This window comes from Heterodontus francisci, chromosome 14 (genome assembly GCF_036365525.1).
Source record: "Heterodontus francisci isolate sHetFra1 chromosome 14, sHetFra1.hap1, whole genome shotgun sequence".
NCBI classification, from domain to species: Eukaryota; Metazoa; Chordata; class Chondrichthyes; order Heterodontiformes; family Heterodontidae; genus Heterodontus; species Heterodontus francisci.
The window spans coordinates 101,276,567-101,295,107 of NC_090384.1; the positions used below are offsets into that span (position 1 = coordinate 101,276,567).

At 44.2% G+C, this 18,541-nt stretch overlaps 1 protein-coding gene across 5 annotated transcripts in view; it reads left to right on the forward strand.

The window, feature by feature from the left end:
- Nucleotides 1-18,541, forward strand: part of hipk3a (homeodomain interacting protein kinase 3a) — a 259,278-nt gene that overhangs the window by 227,328 nt on the left and 13,409 nt on the right. For 4 of the 5 annotated variants that reach the window (XM_068046630.1, XM_068046633.1, XM_068046631.1 and 1 more), the window contains 7 exons: nucleotides 132-255; nucleotides 3,194-3,318; nucleotides 4,505-4,629; nucleotides 6,188-6,355; nucleotides 10,341-10,643; nucleotides 14,272-14,418; nucleotides 17,375-17,634. In XM_068046630.1, the coding sequence (XP_067902731.1) occupies nucleotides 132-255; nucleotides 3,194-3,318; nucleotides 4,505-4,629; nucleotides 6,188-6,355; nucleotides 10,341-10,643; nucleotides 14,272-14,418; nucleotides 17,375-17,634 (1,252 nt within the window). The remainder of the gene's footprint in view (nucleotides 1-131; nucleotides 256-3,193; nucleotides 3,319-4,504; nucleotides 4,630-6,187; nucleotides 6,356-10,340; nucleotides 10,644-14,271; nucleotides 14,419-17,374; nucleotides 17,635-18,541) is intronic. The other variant, XM_068046632.1, reaches the window with a different exon arrangement.

Below are 18,541 nucleotides of genomic sequence, written 5' to 3' on the forward strand. Positions count from 1 at the left end.
TGTGCTACAGTTGCCTCTCGTGCATGAAGCTTTGAGCTCTCGGCCGCAACACACGGTAGCTTTATGAAAACAGTGACACTGTGTTCTTTTGGCTGGAGTTTTGAGACTGACACTGTTCTACGTTCATTCAGCACTTACCGCCGACTGGACCTTCCCTGATGCACCACGGAATGCCACTGCAGCCGGGGACCGCTCAGTTTGGATGCAACGAGTCTTTCCAGCAGACCCTCATCCTGTGCCCACCCACGCTTCAAGGTATGAGGGAGAAATAGTGGCTACATGCCAGATCAGAGCTCGCAAAGTAATCTGAAAATGTTAATTCCTCTTATAGAATCATAGAATGGTTACAGCACAGAAGGAGGCCATTCAGCCCATTGTGAGTATGCTGGCTCTCTGCAAGAGCGACTCACATAGTCCCATTCCCCTGTCTTTTCCCATAGACCTATCAAAATTTTCTCTTCAGGTAATTATCCAGTTCTCTTTTGAAGACCTTGATTGAATCTGCCTCCACCACTCAGGCAGTGCATTCCAGATCCTAACCACTTGTTGCTTAAAAACGTTTTTCCTCATTCACTGTTGCTTCCTTTGCCAGTTACCTTAAATCGGTGACCTCTGGTTCTGGATCCTTTGGCCAATGGGCACAGTTTCTCCATATCTGCTCTGTCCAGATCTGTCGATTTTGAACACCTCGATCAAATCTCCTCTCAACCTTCTCTTCTCTAAGGAGAACAGCAGCAGCTTTTCCAATCTACCCACATAACTGAAGTTCATCCATTTATATAGAAGGCAGCGGTAATCCTGTCGTGCGCGGTGAAAGCAGATTGAATATTAACTTTCAAAAGCGAATTGAATATAGACTTCAACAATGAAAAATGTGCAGGGCTATTTGGGAAAGAGCAGGGAGTGACAGGCATGGGCTGAATGGCCTCCCTTTTTGCCCTATGATTCCATGTGTATTGATGGGGAATGGGGCCTTTTTATGATAGTGATATAATTTCTCAAGGCAGCAGGCTGTGCAAGAAGACTGCAAGGACTTGGGGAAGCACTGAGGGGGAGATTGCAGACCATTCCCAGGCAACGATCCATCGTCCATTATCCATCTATCTATGTACCTAAAAGTTTTATCCTGTTTGTCAAGCTGCTGCTTCAGTAATGCGATTAGCTGTGCATTCATGGGGCGGCGCAGTGGTTAGCACTGCAGCCTCACAGCTCCAGCGACCCGGGTTCAATTCTGGGTACTGCCTGTGTGGAGTTTGCAAGTTCTCCCTGTGTCTGCGTGGGTTTTCTCCGGGTGCTCCGGTTTCCTCCCACAAGCCAAAAGACTTGCAGGTTGGTAGGTAAATTGGCCATTATAAATTGCCCCTAGTATAGGTAGGTGGTAGGGAAAATATAGGGGACAGGTGGGGATGTGGTAGGAATATGGGATTAGTGTAGGATTAGTATAAATGGGTGGTTGATGGTCGGCACAGACTTGGTGGGCCGAAGGGCCTGTTTCAGTGCTGTATCTCTAAACTAAACTAAACATTCGAGTCATGTAGCATTCCCACCCGCCTATCATTCACACTCACGTAACATTCCCTCACATATTGTTACCACTCGCCTATTGTTCCCATTCACGTAGCACTCCCACCTGCGTCGCATTTCCATTCACGTAGCACTTCAACTCAAGCACATTAAATTTAATGCAAAAAAGTATGAAGTCATTTTGAAAAGAAGAATGAGGCGAGGCAATGTAAACTAAATGGTGCAATTTTAAATGGGCTGCAGGAATGGACAGATCTGGGATTTCACATAGAATCACAGAATCGTTACAGTGCAGAAGGAGGCCATTCGGCCCATCGTGTCCACGCTCGCTCTCCACAAGCGGTTCCCTCAGTTCCATTCCCCTGCCTTCTCCCCATAACCCTGCACATCCTTCCTTTTCATATAACTGTCTAATTCCCTTTTCAATGCTTCAATTGAACCTGCCTCCACCACATTCTCAGGCAGCGCATTCCAGACCTTAACCACTCGCTGCGTGAAAATGTTTTTCCTCATGCCACTTTTGCTTCTCTTAAATACTTTAAATCTGTGCCCTCTCGTTCTCGATCCTTTCATGAGTAGGAACAATTTCTCTCTATCTACTCTGTCCAGACCCCTCATGATTTTGAATACCTCTATCAAATCACCTCTCAGCCTTCTGTTTGAGGAAAACAGTCCTAACTTCTCCAATCTATCTTCATAACTGAAATTCCTCATCACTGGAAGCATTCTCATGAATCTTTTCTGTACTCTCTCCAATGCCCTTACGTCTTTCCTCAAGTGCGGCACCCAGAACTGGACGCAGTACTCCAGCTGAGGCCGAACTAGTGTCTTATACATCTTTGAAAGTGGCAGGACATGTTGTGAAGACTGTTAAAACCACATACGGGATCCTTGGTGTTATAAATAGAGGCATAGAGTGCGAAAGCATGTAAGTTATGGTAAACTTTTGTAAGATACTGGTTAGGCCTCAGCTGGAATATTATGTCCAGTTCTGGGCACCACACTCTAGGAAGGTGTAGAGATTTACTAGAATGGTAACAGGAATGATGGACTTCAGTTATATGGAGAAACTGGAGAAGTTGGGATTGTTCTTTTAGAGCAGCAAAGATTTGAAAGAAGTGTTCAGAAGCATGAAGGGTTTTGGTAGAGTAGCTAGGGAGAACTGTTTCCACTAGCAGAAGGGTCAGTAATCAGAGGAAACACATTTATGATAATTGGTAACAGAACCAAAGGTGTCACGATAATTTTTTTACACAGCAAGTTGTTGTGATCTGGAATGCACTGCCTGAAGGGGCGGTGGAAGCAGATTCAACAGTAACTTTCAAAAGGGAATTGGATAAATACCTGAAAAGGAAAATTTTGCAGGGCTATGTAACAGAGCAGGTGAGTGGGACTAATTGGATAGCTCTTTCAAAGAGGCATAATGGGCCGAATAGCCTCCTTCTGACCCATATGATTCATCGATTCTAAGCGTTTAGAAGTGAAGTCAGCTAAAAACACAGGGTTGGAAGAGAGCTTTGCTCCTATCTGGCTGCTTGCAGCAATTTCCTTTAAGGTTCTGCCATGTTAACACACGTCCAGGTCTAGGGATAGCGGTTTAGCTTCAGGTGAAATGTCAGGCTGTTGTGTCTTTAGATGGGATAGTCTCACTCCTCTGTTCTTATACCAGCAGGCATCCCAGCTAACCCAGGTAAACACACAGGATTCTCCGTTCGAATGGACAACACAGTGCCTCTCGTTACACAGGCACCCACCATGCAGCCGCTTCAGCTGAGGCCTGGAGTTTTGACGCAGGTTCGTAAGGAAGCAAATTTCCTCTGGCTCTAAAATCAAATAGATCCACGTTTCATAACAGGCTTGCTAATGTCCTTTAGGGAAGGAAACCTGCTGTCCTTATCCTTCTGGGCCAATATGTGACACCAGTCCCACACAGATGTATAATAAAAGCAAAATACTGCACATGTTGGAAATCTGAAATACAAGCAAGAGTTGCAGCTCCAAGCTGCCCATTGAAGTGGCTCAGCAGCCCACTTGCTTGTATCAAAGCGAAGGTGGCTCCTTGCCACATTCTCAAGGGCAACTAGAGGATGGGCAATAAATGCTGGCCTTGCCAGTGACACCCAGATCTGAAGAATGGAACAATTTTTGTTGATGACTACCATTATACTCTTGTCTTGCTAGTGATTTTAAAATCTTCATCCTTGTTTTCAAATCCCATCATGGCCTTCCCCCCCCGCCCCACTCCCCCTCCACCCCCCCCCCCCCCAGCCCTGTAACCTCCTCCAGCCCTACAACCCTCCGAGATCGCTGTACTCCAATCCTGGCATCTTGTGCATCCCCAATTTTCATCGCTGGCAGCCATGCTTTCCCTCCCTAACCCTCTCCTCACTACCATTTTTTAATACATTCACAGGATGTAGGCATCACTGACAGCTTTTACTGCCCATTCCTAATTGCCCTTGAAAGGTGGTGGTGACAACTAGTCAACTAAGCCATTTCAGAGGGTAGTTTAATGGTAAACCACTTTGTCAAGAGTCACATATAGGCCAAACAAGGTGAGGACTGCAGATTTCCTTCCCTAAAGGGCATTAGCAAGCCAGATGGATTTTAAGACAATCCAGTCACCATTACTGGTACTAGATTGTAATTACCTGAATTTAACTTCCTGGGCTGCTGTAGTGGGATTTGAACTCATACCTCTGGATCATTAGTCCAGACTTCTGGATTACTTGTCCAGTTAGATAACCACGATTCTGCTGTTCTCTACTGCTCTCTCTCTCTTTCTTTAAGATGCTTCTTAAAACCGACCTCTTTGACCAAGCCACCTGACCTAATATCTCCTTGGGTGGTTCATTTCAAATTTTGACTAATAATGCTTTTGTGAAGTGCCTTGGGATGTTTTTCTATGTTAAATGTGCCATATGTAGTTGCTGTTGTTGTTTTGAATGTATGAAAGCTTGGTTTTTTGCTCTTCTTGTAGGCATGGCCTAGTCGAAGCCAGCAGTTACTGGTCCCTACCTGGCAGCAAGTGACAGCTATGACGCCCTCCACAACATCACTGCCATCCGATACTGTGGCTGGTCCACAGAGACTGGGTGACTGGGGGTATGTACGATGCCAAGGGAGGAGGAGTGTGGAGTTGCAAAGGGGTTTGTCTTGCATTCTCATAATGAAGCCTGCTGAAAATACAGGAACATAGGAACAGGAGGAGGCCATTCAGCTCCTTGGGCCTGTACCACCATTCAGTTATATCAGGGCTGATCTCTATCTTAACTCCATCTACCTGCCTTGATTTTGGTTCTGTAACCCTTTCAACTCTTAACCAACAAAAATGTATCACTATCAGTTTTGAAATTTTCAATTGACCCTTTGCCGCAGCAGCTTTTTGAGGGGGAGGGAGTTCTAGAAGAAGTGTTTCCTTACTGCACTCTGAATGGTTTAGCTCTTATTTTAAGGTTATGACCCCTTGTCCTGGACTCCCTGCAAGCAGAGGGAAGAGTTAGTTTCTCGCTATACATCCTATTGAATTCTTAAACCCCTCAATACGATCACCCTTTAATCTTCTAAATGCCAGGGAATACAAGTGGTTGCAAATCTGACGCAAAGGACCCAAAAGGTCGCAGTTTTGGTGTTGATCATCTCTCCAGGACAGAGAATCTTGAGTGCCGATCGGCTGACAAGTAGCTAAAAAGTGCCACTGAGTGCGTGTTCAGCTGTACCCTGGACTGTGTTTGGCGGATGCTGTTGCAAAATACCAGGCATCGTCTCCAGGTCTCAGTGATTGCGAACAACACTGGATCTATCACCTGCCTCGGTGTTGACTGGTGGAAATGGCCTGTTAGTAATGGTACCCTCCCTCACAACAGCTTGCAGAATCTAAGCAGTGTGGAATTGTAACAGAGCATAACTGTGTCGCACCACGCTGCACTTCCATGTGCAGGGGGCTACGTCTCCCATTGTGTAAAGTCGTGTGCTGCTTTGGTTGATGAGATTAGAGCAACTCAGGCAGCCCTATTTGCCCTGGAGTTCTCAGACGAGTCTGGAGATCATCCACCACACAGGATTTGAGGTTCCTGGAAAAAACAAAATTGGTTTATATTCCAGCTCCTATCGTCCTGTCGCATTTAACTGTTCTGTTTATTGCAGTTTTATTATCATTCATAAAATCAGTCTGTTTAAATTATAGTAGCCTAGCATTTACAATTGGCAGGATAAGCAAATAAGCATTTTATACACTGTATACTTCTTTCTCCCCTATTTAAACTCTTCTATTTCTCCCTTTCTCTCGCTTTCTATCTCATTCTCTCTCTCTTCCCACTTCGCTTTCTCTTTGTCACCTTTCACTAATTCTCTTCGTGTGTATGGCTCTCTCTCTGCTGTAAATTTCTAATTTAAATTGAAGGATTCGAAACAGCATATTATCCATTCATTCATATTCTGGTTCTTGTCCTTTACCATTAACAATATAAGTGGATGAGCATGTAATGCATCGGTGTAATGTTCCTGCCTCCCCTGTTTAAACACGGGCACTAATCCATTCACATTCATGAATAGAGGACTATTGTCCCAACGTGTTAGGCGTTCAATCTCTATGTTTTCTAGGCTAATATGTATTATTCCTCGTGTTTCCACTTGACCGATCCGTCTCCTCCTTTGCCCGCAGGAATGTGCATGCCCCTGGCAGCCATTACAGTTCCTTGTTGCCGCAGCATCTCTTAACCAACCAAATGGCGCTGTCGGCCGCTAATCCCATCAGTGTGGGACTAGCCCAGGTGGTTTGGGCTCAGCCCTCTGCAGCCAACAGGAAGAAAAACAAGCACTGTCAAAAGAGGTCAGTGACGGGGAGGCTTTCAAATGGCAGAGAGGTGCTGCACGGCTGTCGGTTGAAAGGTTTTTTGACTTTAGCAGGAGGCCATCAATGCAAGACAGTTGCCAATAAATCCAATAGAAAGTTCAGGAGAAACCTCTTTACCTAGCGAGTGGTTAGAATGTGGAAATTGCTACCACAAGGAGTGATTGAGGCGACTAGCTCAGATGCATTTAAAGGGAAGCTGTGTAAGTACATGAGCGAGAAAGGAATAGAAGGATATGGTGACAGGGTTTTATGAAGTAAGGTGGGAGCTTCGTGTGGTGCATAAACCTGTACTGTGCTGAAAATTCTCCTTTCTGTTCTGCTTTTCACATGCAAGCCAGTTTTGTAAAACATTACTGCATCAATATGTAAATGTTTCTTAAATATAACAGAATTTATTGGAAAGTAGCCCATGTCTTGTTCGGTATTTGTTTGAGGCAGCAAGAAATGTTACATATTAACAGATGGGGATTCCGTGTCATCGGGATATGAATGAGGGCTTACTGTTTGGCAATAGCATTGTACTGCGAAATGCGTGATATTTTATTCTACTGTTGACACATAGCTGCCCTTTCGGGCCTCCAGGGCTCGGATTTTGAGGTAGTGATGTTGGTGAAACTGCCAGTGTTGGCTGTCATTACTCCGCTGAAATTGGCAGCAACATCTGGAGTCGGACATGTGCAGTTAAACTCAGAAATCCATAAGTTGCTGTCAGTGATTCTACGTTTCTCCACAGCGTATACTGTTAAAGGTCCCCACAGTCTGCAATCAATTAGAAATCACTGAACTGATGAAAATTTACCCTTTTACACTATTAATCTCATTGTAAAAACCCTTGAAAAATCCACATCTTGCTCAGTGAGGTGTAACTGAGCTTTTAACAGTGTACTAAGTTCTTAATTACTGCTGAACAGCCTTAATGTTCTGAAAAACTAATTTGATGTTCGTGGAATGTCAAATTTCTCCATTCTAAAAAATTCCACATATGTTTAAAATAATTTTTTTTAAAATTTTGTTTATGATGTTTCAATTTGTACCTTCATCCCATATGTATGTCCCAATCATTTATTTCGTTATCTGTAAAATTTTAATTAAAAGTGAAGGATAATGGGTGCATTTTACTTCCTTGTTTGCTGCCTATGAGAATGCTTCAATATGATTGGCTGCTTACCTTACTTGAGGAGATCACAATTGCTGGACGCTTGGAGATCCCTTTGATTTGGCGCCAGATTCAAATTGATATCGGAAAAGGGGAAATCCATGCCTTAGAGGTCACTAGAACTTCACAGGCAGCTTTCTTCAAGCTCTGGTGAGCGCTGATGTTTCGCCGTTGGCTGCAAAATGTGGGCCAATACCTAATATCCACAGGTACAGGTCCTGAGGCTAACAGGGACCTGATCGGAGGGTATTTTTCTATTTCTGCAAAAGTTTACATTCAGATGCCAGGTGATGGGAGGTCCCTGTTTCTGTCCCAAGGTTAGAAGAAGCCTGCAGAAAACAACTAGCTCCTGTCCTTTTTTTTTTACTTGTTACGTTTTAATTAATTGACACAAAACAATATGACAGATTTTACTTCCAAACGTCTGCTCTGACTATCATTTTCCAACCCTCTTTGGCTACAGGCATGGTCCCAAAGGACTGCTAATGCTATGCCATTGTTTAAAAAGGGAGGAAGGGATAGACAGAGTGATTACAGGCCTGTCAGCCTAACCTTGGTGGTGAGCAAATTATTGGAAAAAATTTCTGAGGGACAGTATTAATCGCCATTTAGAAAAGCATGGATTAATCAAGGACAGTCAACATGGATTTGTTCTAGGGGGAGGTGGTTTCTGACTAACTTGATTGAATTTTTTGAGGAGTAGCAAAGAGGGTCAGCGAGAGTACTGTGTTTGATGTAGTCTACATGGATTTTAGCAAGGCTTTTGACAAGGTTCCACATAGCAGATTGGTCAGAAAAGTAAGTGGCAAGTTGGATCCAAAACTGTCTCAGTGGCGGGAAGCAAAGGGTCGATAGTCTGTGACTGGAAGGCTGTTTCCAGTGGGGTTCCACAGGGCTCAGTACTAGGTCACTTGCTTTTTGTGGTATATATCAGTGATTTCAATGTAGGTGGCATGATTAAGAAACTTGCAGATGATGCAGAATTTGGTCGAGTGGTTGTTTGAGGAAGAAGGCTGTAGACTGCAAGATGCTATCAATGGACTGGTCAGGTGGGCAGAAAAGTGGCAAATAGAATTCAATCCAGAGAAATATGTGGTAATGCCTTTGGGAAGGGAAAACAAGGCAAGGGAATACACAATAAATGGTGGGATACTGAAAAGTATAGAGGAACAGAGGGACGTTGGAGGTACATATCCACAGATCCCTGAAGGCTGGATAGGTAGCTGAGGTGAATATGAAGGCATACAGATATTTTTCTTTATTAGCTGAGGCATGGAAGAGAGAGCAGGGAGGTTATGCTAGAATTGTATAAAACACTATTTAGGCCACAGCTAGAGTACTGTGTACTGTTTGGGTCCCCACATTATAGGAAGGATGTGATCGCACTAGATTTATGAGGATGTTGCTAGGAATGGAGAATTTTAGCTATGAGGAAAGATTGGATAGGCTGGGGTTGGTTTCTTTGGAACAGAGGAGACTGAGGGGAAATTTAATTGAGGTGTCTAAACTTATGAGGGGTCCAGATAGAGTGGATAAGAAGAAGTTGTTTCCCTTAGCAGAGCAGTCAATAACTGGGGGAATAGATTTAAAGTAATAGGCAGAAGGATTAGAGAAGTTTGAGGAGAAATCTTTTTACCTGTAGCATTACGGGGGTCTGAAACACACTGCCTGAAAGGGTGGTAGAGGCAGAAGCCCTCATCGCATTTAAAAAAACACTTGGATATGCACCTGAAGTGCCGTGACCTACAGATCTACGGACCAAGAGCATTTTCTGGCCAACACTGACACAATGGGCCAAATAGCCTCCTTCTGTGCTGTAAATTTTTATTATTTTATAAATATGTGCCTTTCTTTAAAGGCCAGCTTGCCTTCATTGATGCCCTTTAGTAGAGTATGTAACACTTTGGCTTGAACTTGGAACAGTGTTGAGCCTTGAGGATTCTGTTGCATAGGCTCAAATATCAAACACTAAATTTGAGTGTTGATCCCAAACTTGAAGTGTTGGTATCCGCTTAAAATCTGTCAGAACTGAATCACAGAATGAAACAGCGCAGCAGGAGGCCACTTGGCCCATCGTGCCTGTGCCAGCTCTTTGAAAGAGCTATCCAATTAGTTTCACTCCCCTCCTGCTCTTAACCCATAGCCCTACAAATGTTTCCTTTTCAAGTATTTATCCAATTCCTTTTTGAAAGTTACTGTTGAATCTGTTTCCACCGCCCTTTCAGGCAGCGTATTCCAGATCACAACAACTTGCTGTGTAAAAATCTTCTCCTCATCCCCCCTCTGGTTCTTTTGCCAATTACCTTTAATCTTTGTCCTCTGGTTATTGACCCTCCTGCAAGTGGAAATAGTTTTTCTCTAGCTATCCTATCAAAACCCTTCATGATTTTGAACACCTCTGTTAAATCTCCCCTCACTCTCTCTGATCCAAGGCGAAGAATCCCAACTTCTCTAGTCTCTCCCATGTAACTGAAGTTCCTCATTCCTGTACCATTCTAGTCAGTCTCCCCTGCACCTTCTCCAAAGTCTTGACATCCTTCCTGAAGTGCGGTGCCCAGAAATGGACGCAGTACTCCAGCCTGGGCCTAACCAGCAATTCATAAAGGTTAGCCATAACTCCCTTGCTTCTGTAGTCTATTTATAAAGTTCCGGACCTTCCGTTGGAAGGTATGGAAGATGAGGGGAGCGCACTGCAATCCCCCCAACGTTAGCAAAGAGCATAGATAAATGTTGACGTGCTCGCGCGGACACAGGCCCCTGATTGCATACCCACCCTTGCTCTTTTTTTTAATTGTTTCTTGATAGGAGCAATATTTCACACTACAGCAACCTGCAGCAATCTGCGCCAGTGTCTCCAAAGATCACCAACAGTCCAAACACCGGCGAGTCAGAAGGCTGCCCAGCAGCACAGGACAATCACAGCAGAAATGATGGCGGAGGCTGCTGCCAGCAGGGCTCAGTCGGGCAGGACCTGGACGGCAACTTGATCGCCAACAAGCAACGCCAGACTATCATCATTGCTGACTCCCCGAGCCCTGCCGTCAGTGTCATCACCATCAGCAGCGACACAGACGATGAGGAGGCTTCCCAGAGCCACTCACCGGGAGAGTGAGTCTTTTTAAAAACGATCTTTGCCAGTGGTTCACTGTGTGTTCGGAACATTAGGAACAGGAGTAGGAGGCTATTCAGCCTCTCGAGCTTGCTTGTGCCATTCAGTTAGAGCTCAGATCTTGACTCCATTTAGTAGCCTTTGCTCAACTACCTTACCTAACAAAAGTCTAACAACCTCAGTTTTCAAAGTTCCAATTTATCTGCAGCCTTTTGGAGAAGAGTGTTCCAGGTTTTCACTATCCTTAGTGTGAAAAAGTACTTCCTGATTTTGCTCCTGAACAGCCTAGCCCTGATATTAATGTTATCTCCCCGTGATCTGGATTCCCCCACCAAAGTAAATGGTTTCTCTGTATCTACCCTGTTGAATTCCTTCAACATTTTAAACACCTTAATCAGATCATAGAATCATACAGCGCAGAAGTAGGCCATTCGATCCATCGTGCCAGTGCTGGCTTTTTGAAAGAGCTATCCAATTATTTCCACTCCCCCTGCTCTTTCCTCGTAGCCCTGCGCATTTGTAAGATTCTGTGTTTCATAAAGGTTAACCCTAACATTACTTATTCAAATTTTGGATAACATTTAACTCCACTCTTTAAGTTGGCGAATTTCCACAGCTGGTGATCATTTGACGAACCGCTCACTCAATCAGAAACTACCATATCAAAGCACAGACTCCATCAGACCTTGAGTTAAATTTGTTCAGCAGTTGCGATGATGTTGTGACTATGCCACCCTGTGTTTAAAAATGTAATGTCACAGCAATTAATCTGTTTTCTCTCCCCAGTATATATAGGCACACAGAGAGTCTCCACAAACAATGAATGGATAAGCAGAGGCCTGGTCACGAGTCAGTGACAGACATCTGCAGAGTCTTTATTACTGAATGGCCCTTTGTTTTACTGATTATGATTTTGAGGGTTCCAAGCTACAGCTTGTGGCCCATGGGACTCTGCAGTCCCACCCACCAAGCAACTCACTTCCTTTGTCATCTACATTTCTCACTCCTATTTAAATTTTGTAGATCTGGTTGAATAGAAAGTGTTGTTTTTTTGTGCTATTTGACCTTGAGATGAGCTTCCAACTCCATATCTGCTCCATCACCAAGACCGCCTACCTCCGTAACATTGCCCGTCACCACCCCTGCCTGAGCTCATCTGCTGCTGAAATTCTCATCCCTGCTTGTGCCACCTCCCCCAGCCTCGACAACTCCAGTGCTCTCCTGGCTGGCTTCTCATCTTGCTTGTACCATAGACTTGAGCTCATATAAAACTCTGCTGCCTGTGTCTTAACTTGCACCGTCCCGTTTATCCATCACCCCTGTGCTCACTGGCCTACATTGGCTCCTGTACCAAAAAAGCCTACATTTTGAAATTCTCATCCTTGTTTTCAAATCCCTCCATGGTCTCGTCCCTCCTCTCATCCGCCCCACCCCACCCCCACCAGTTGCTACATTTTACACCATGTTTCTTTAGTAACCTTCTAACTCTTTTCTTACTGGAAAAGGGTCTGTTTGTGCCCTGTGAAAGGCCTTGGGGCATTTGCTATGTTCAAGGTTTGATAAAAATGCAAGTTGCTCTTGTTGACTCCCTCACATTGCATCTCAGTTGTGGGCAGCCCGATAATTATTTTAAACTCAAATTTACTCCTTGCAATTTGCCATGGATTCTACCTCACTTAATTAACCCCATAAGAGAAACCTCTGCAAAATTTCTCTGACCCCTCTTCCATCCCCAAGTCCGCCTGTCAATCATTAACCCTGCTGGCTGTGTTTCACAACAGACATTTTCTTGACCTCAGGAACATGGCAGCCATTGTCTTCTGTACTGCGTTTGACCATATCTGTCCATACTTATCCCTATAATCTTCAGGTTAGAATCTCAGCGAGGCTGACAGACTAAAATTCTCCTCTGTCTCTCATCAGTTCTGAGATCCTACATGTAATCAATTAGGAGATTCTCAAATCAAATCTAATGGGTTTGCATTTATACCATAAACTTACTCAGTGAGTTGTTGTAGAGAATTATAATTCTTTATATTGCATTGTAAGATGTACCTTCCAAGAGCCGAATCATTGAATTTCACAGCACAGAAGGCAGCCCATCACTATTGCACTTTATTTAGAAATGACTGTTGACTAAGTTATTGTATAAGCATCTGCCATGACTCAGTCAGTAGCATTCTTGCCTCTGAGTCAGTAGTTGTGTTTTCAAGGCTAGCTCCAGGGACTTGAGCTCAAAATCTAGGCTGACTCTCCCAGTGCTGTACTGACGAAGCAGTATCAGATCTTTCAGATGAGATGATAAAGTGAAGCCCCATCTGCCCTTGTAGGGTGGATATAAAAGGTGGCATGGCAAAGAACAGGGGAGTTCTTCCCAATGTCTTAGGCCAATATTTATCCCTCAACCAACATCACTAAGAAAACAGATGATCTGGTCATTTATCTCATTGCTGTTGTAGGGCTTTCCTGTGTGCAAATTGGTTGCCGTTTTCCTACATTATAACACTTCAAAAGTGGCTTTGTTGGGCACAATGCACTTTGGGGCATCCTGAGGTCATAAAAGGGATTAAATAAGTGCAAGTTGTTTCTTTTAACACAACCGGAGCAAGGGGCACGTTAAAGAGGCTCGGGAGTTCCTGCCTATGAGCTAAAATTGAGCACGCTGTATGCCTGTCCTGAGAGTTCTTGCGGTTGAATGTGGAAGGAAAGAAATTTTCCCCAGCATTGATATCACTTTACCTTGACGAAAAAGTTAGAAAATTAATTTAAAAATTTATTTTCACAGGTGATTTTAACAGATGAAATGCGCAGTGTACTAAAATCTTGGAAGGTTTCCATACAGACCAGGGAATACCTCGGGACCAGTTCTCTGTTGGGGACATATCCAGTCTCCTGTATTCTGCTGTGTGCTGCACCAGAAAACATGGCAGAGCACAGGCAGATGGAGCCTGTCCCTGAGGCATGGTCACAAGGAGTCCTAAAATAATGAAACTCCAAAAATATAAAGCAAAATAATGCAGAGCTGAAAATCTGAAATAAAAACAGAAAATGCTGGAAAACTCTCAACTGGTCAGGCAGCATCTGTGGAGAGAGAATTTCAGCAACAACACATTGCATTTGTCTAGTACCCTTAACATAATAAAACATCCCAAGGCGCTTCACAGGAACATTATAAAGCAAAATATGACACTGAGCCACATAAGATATTAGGGCATGTGACCCAAAGCTTGGTCAAAGAGGGAGGTTTTAAAGAGCCTTTTAAAGGAGGAGAGTTTCATTGGAAGATGTTAAAAGTTATTAAGCAAGTGCAGAGACAGCAAAACAAAAAGGGGGTAGGGTGAGGGGAGTAAAGAACAAAAGGGTTGCTGTGGAGTGCAGGAATGATTAAATCACAAAAGGGAGGACAGTGCAAGGCAAAGGAAGTGGTAAAGGGACAAGTAAAGACAGATCAATAGAAGGTGTAAACTGTTTCAGCAAAATAGCAGATGGAGAGGGAATCATAAAAAATGTGCAAAGAGGAAATGTTCCAGTTTATCAGGGTTTTTTCAGCAGTCGTTTCTTCACGGAGTGATTATTTTGTCTGAGATGATATTGTTTGTTTTTTTTCCTCACCGCACTCACCATCAGTTGTAAAGGCAGTTCGGACTGCGAAGCATGCCAGAGCACCCTGAACATCGACCGAGTGTGTTCATTAAGTAGCCCTGACAGCACCCTGAGCACCAGTTCATCCAATTCGGCACAATCCAGCCCGTCTCCCTGCAAGAGGTCTAACAGGTATGGACCACGAATGTTGTGCTGAGCTTGGAGTGTCAACTCTCCGAATACAGAAGCAGCACTGGGCAGGGGGAGGGGGGGTGGGGGTGGGCAGTGGTGGTGTGGTTAATTTCCTCTAGACCATATTTTAGCATGTAGTTCAACGCGTTTGTGTAAGTTTCCCGTCAGTGCTTTCTGACACAGATAACAAACTATTTAAAATGGATGGGTTCATAGCTTATTAAAACAGTGGGGACAGGAGCTTATGCAGATCGTAGAGTGATGCAGCACAGACTGGAAGTGGGGGGGGGATGCGGGGCATCGAGCTTGTGCTGACTCTGAAAGAACTGTCCAATTAGTTTCACGCCTCCATGCTCTTTCTCCACATCCCGGCAATCTTCTTCCTCTTCAAGTAAATATCCAGTTCTGTTTTGAGAGTTGCTATTGAAACTGCCTCCACCACCCTTTCAGGCAGTGCCTTCCAGATCTCAACTATACGCTGCATAAAAATATTTCTCCTCATCTCCCCTCTGACTCTTTTGATAACTGTCTTTAATCTGTTGTCCTCTGGTTATTGATCTTCCTGCCACTGGAAACAGTTTCTCTTAGTCTATAAAAACTCTTCTTACATTCCTATTAAATCTCCCCTGAACCTTCTTTGCTCCAAGGAGAACAATCTCAGCTTCTCCAGTCTCTTCACATAACTTATCCCTGGTAGCATTCTAGATGGTTTAGAAGAGGCACTATTCGTAGCACAGGAGGAAGTGGAACCAACCAGAGAGTGTAATTTAACATTGTGTGGACGTTTGACTAAAATAGGTTTTAGAGTCATAGAGAATCTGTGACTCTAAATACCTATTTTAGTCAAATGTCCACACAATGTTGATGGAGAGGGATAACTCAAGTTCCAAACATTGAAGTGTAACCAGGTTTATTTCTGTTCTTTTTCGAATAATGGGATCGTTAACGTCTACCTGAACCACAAAACAGACAGATGTGGTCTCGGTTTAATGTCTCACCCAAAGTGCACCCCCCACCCCCCCCCCCCCCCCGCCCCGCCATCTCTTTACCCAACCCGTGTCAGCCCTAGGTCATGTGCTCCAGTCCTAGATTTATTTAATATACTGATGAGCACTTATGGTAAAATATGATATTCCTCTTGTTTTCTACTGACATCACAAGCAGTAATGGACCTACAAAGCACCACTACTTCAGCCTCATGTCATACAGTGTTCCTCTCCAGACTTGGCCTTAGTTCAGAAATGCAAAGCCTATCAGTGTACCACTGCTGGGTGTTTGCAGTCAGCTGGACATGGTATTAAGATGCTACTAGTGCAACACTGCCTCAGACTGGTGAACAAGTTCACACCTATTCTTACCTAGCAACTGCATGAAGACAAGTTGAACAGTGAAGCTTTGCAGTCCCTATTGAGCAAAAATGATCTACGTTGTACATGTGCTTTCCAAAATGACATTTTGCCGCAGATTGCAACCTTTTCTGGCCATGGCTCTTGGGAATGCACAGTGTCTTTTAAGCAGGACTAGCGGGAGGGGGTTGGGAGGATTGACAGGGAGCTGAGGCACACGGTCCCTGCCAGCTGAGGTCACAATGTTTGCTGTTGGTGTGACAACCTTTTGGAAAGATTCATGGGTTGGGGGACAGGGAGGAATCCTCCTCCGAACTGGTGTGTCAACTTGCTTCTCCTTTGTGCCTTTAATATAGGATAACATTGCCAAGAGCATCGCAGATGGGAAGCGGGCAGTGGGTGGTGGAAGAGTTAGGAGAGATGGATGACATGTGCTCCAAGAGGTAGATCTGCAGGTCGCTTTAAAAGGAAGGCGATCACGGAGGAAGTTTCAGCAAGTTGAGCAGAGACAGCTGAAAACTTTATTGCCAGGGTTGCTGGAAAGGACTGAAAGGGAAATGTTTCATTTTATGAGATTATTGCATTTAACAGCGTTCATCATTCAGAAAGTTTCATTTAAAGGCCCAAAATGTTGAAATCTTTTCTTAAATTTAAAGTGCACTAGGAAGCGATTGGCATTGCCAGTATATTGTTGTTGTTTCACACAGGTGGACGTCTATTGTTGAACTTTATATTATAGCTGCCAATACTTCCCTTCTGAGTACCGCAGAAATCAATGGGGATCGGGGAGTGAATTTTACAGAGCAGCCCCGGTTCAAACTTCAGCTTGTGGGTTTCGGTAGTCTAAAGGTTACTTAGAAGGAGGGTTTATCACTTTCAGTCAAAGTTGCAGAAGAAAAACATGAGCTAGCAGAAATGTCTGTTGATATCTCAGTATTTTGGGGAAGTCTCCCTGCTAGAGTGCCTGCTGACACTGCCATTGGGGAGCTTTCCTGTGCATCCAGGAGATGCAGCAGACAGGATGTTGTGGGTTATCACCTCCTGTTCAAGAGCTTCTTTGTGGCCTATCTCTAAAGAGCTGTCCATGTCGCTCATGGTAGTGCTTCCGCCTCTGAGACGTGAGGTTGTGGGTTCGAGTCCCACTTCAAGCACTTGAGGCCACAATCGAGGTTGACAATCCCAGTTCAATAATGAGGGAGTGCTGCACCTTCCCTAGGATGAAGTGTTATAACCAAGGCCTCATTTGCCCTTTCAGGTGGATCTAAATGATCCTATGACTATTTTGAAGAGCAGGGGGAGTTCTCCCTGGTGTTCTGGGACCAATATATATCCTTCAATCGACATCACTAATAACCAATTATCTGGTTGCTGTTTGTGGACCCTTGCTGTGCGCAAATTAGCTGCCATTTCCCTATGTTACAACAGTGACTAAACTTAAAGAAAAAAAGTGTTTCATTGACTGTGAAGCACATTGGGGGCATCCCAAGGTAATGAAAGACACTGTATAAAATGCAAGTACTTTTCATGCAGTGAAGATGTGGTTGCAATCTTGTGAATAACTGACACTGACCTATATCTGAATCAGCATGTTATAATCATTGGCATTCCAGCATGTCGGAGGATGAGCCAGAGAGTGGCTGTGACACTGTGGATGGATCACCGACCAGCGAATCGTCAGGGCAGAACGAAAGTCCCTTCCTGGAGGAACGATTCCTTCAGGATGCCGCCAACCAGAACTCGGGCAGCATGAACTCCAAGGGAACAGAAAGCACCAAGCCTGCAGTACGCACTATGGTGGTACCACCGATGAGAGTGCAGAACAGCAATTCAATCTCCGTAACGGACTTGAGCGAGCGGGTCTCAAACGCAGGTAAGGATCTGCTTTTATGCGTGATCAGAGAGAGCTGGATTTGCAACAGCAGCAGGCAGTCAGTTGCATAGAAGTGGCATGAGAATTGAATGAAAATCATATTATGAAAGTGGAGCGAACAGGATTGGGCGGAGATTAAGGGACATTAGAATCCAATCCTGGAAAATGGCAATATGTTCTTCTCAGTCTACCTTCCTTGTGTAAGGAGATACAACACGGAGTGGCGTACAATCTGAATGATACCATTTTGAGAGGAGATTGGGTGAAGGCTGCAAGAGCAGAGGGACCTGGAGGCGCTTATTCAAAAATCCTTGAAGGTGGCAGGGCAAGTTGTTTAAGACAGTTCAGAAAGTATATGGGATACTTGACTTTGAAAATAGGGACAATTGAATACAAAAACAAGGACGTTATTCGAAACTTTTACAAGTCACTGGTTAGACATGAGCTGGGGTATTGTGTACAATTCTAGGCACCACGCTTTTAAGAAGGATGTCAAGGGTATAGAAGTGGTTTTACCAGGGTGATACGAGGGATGAGGGACTTGACTTACAAGGAGGGATTGGAGAAGTTGGTATTGTTCCCTTTAGAGTAGAGAAGGTTAAGAGGAGACCTCTTCGAGCTATTCGAAATTATAAGGGGTTTTCATACAGCAAGTTGGGAGAATCTGTTTCCCATGGCAAATGAGTCAATAAGCAGAGGTCCTAGATTTAAAATAATTGGCAAAAGAACTTGAGGGGAAATGAGGGGAAATCTTTTCCACAAAGGGTTGTTAAGATTTGGAACACATTGTCTGAGAGGATGATGGAATTAGATTCCATTGGAACTTTAAAAGGCAGTTGGGCATGTATTTGAAAAGGACTGATTTTCAGGGTTATGGGGAAAAACCTGGGGTGGGGAACTAAATCAG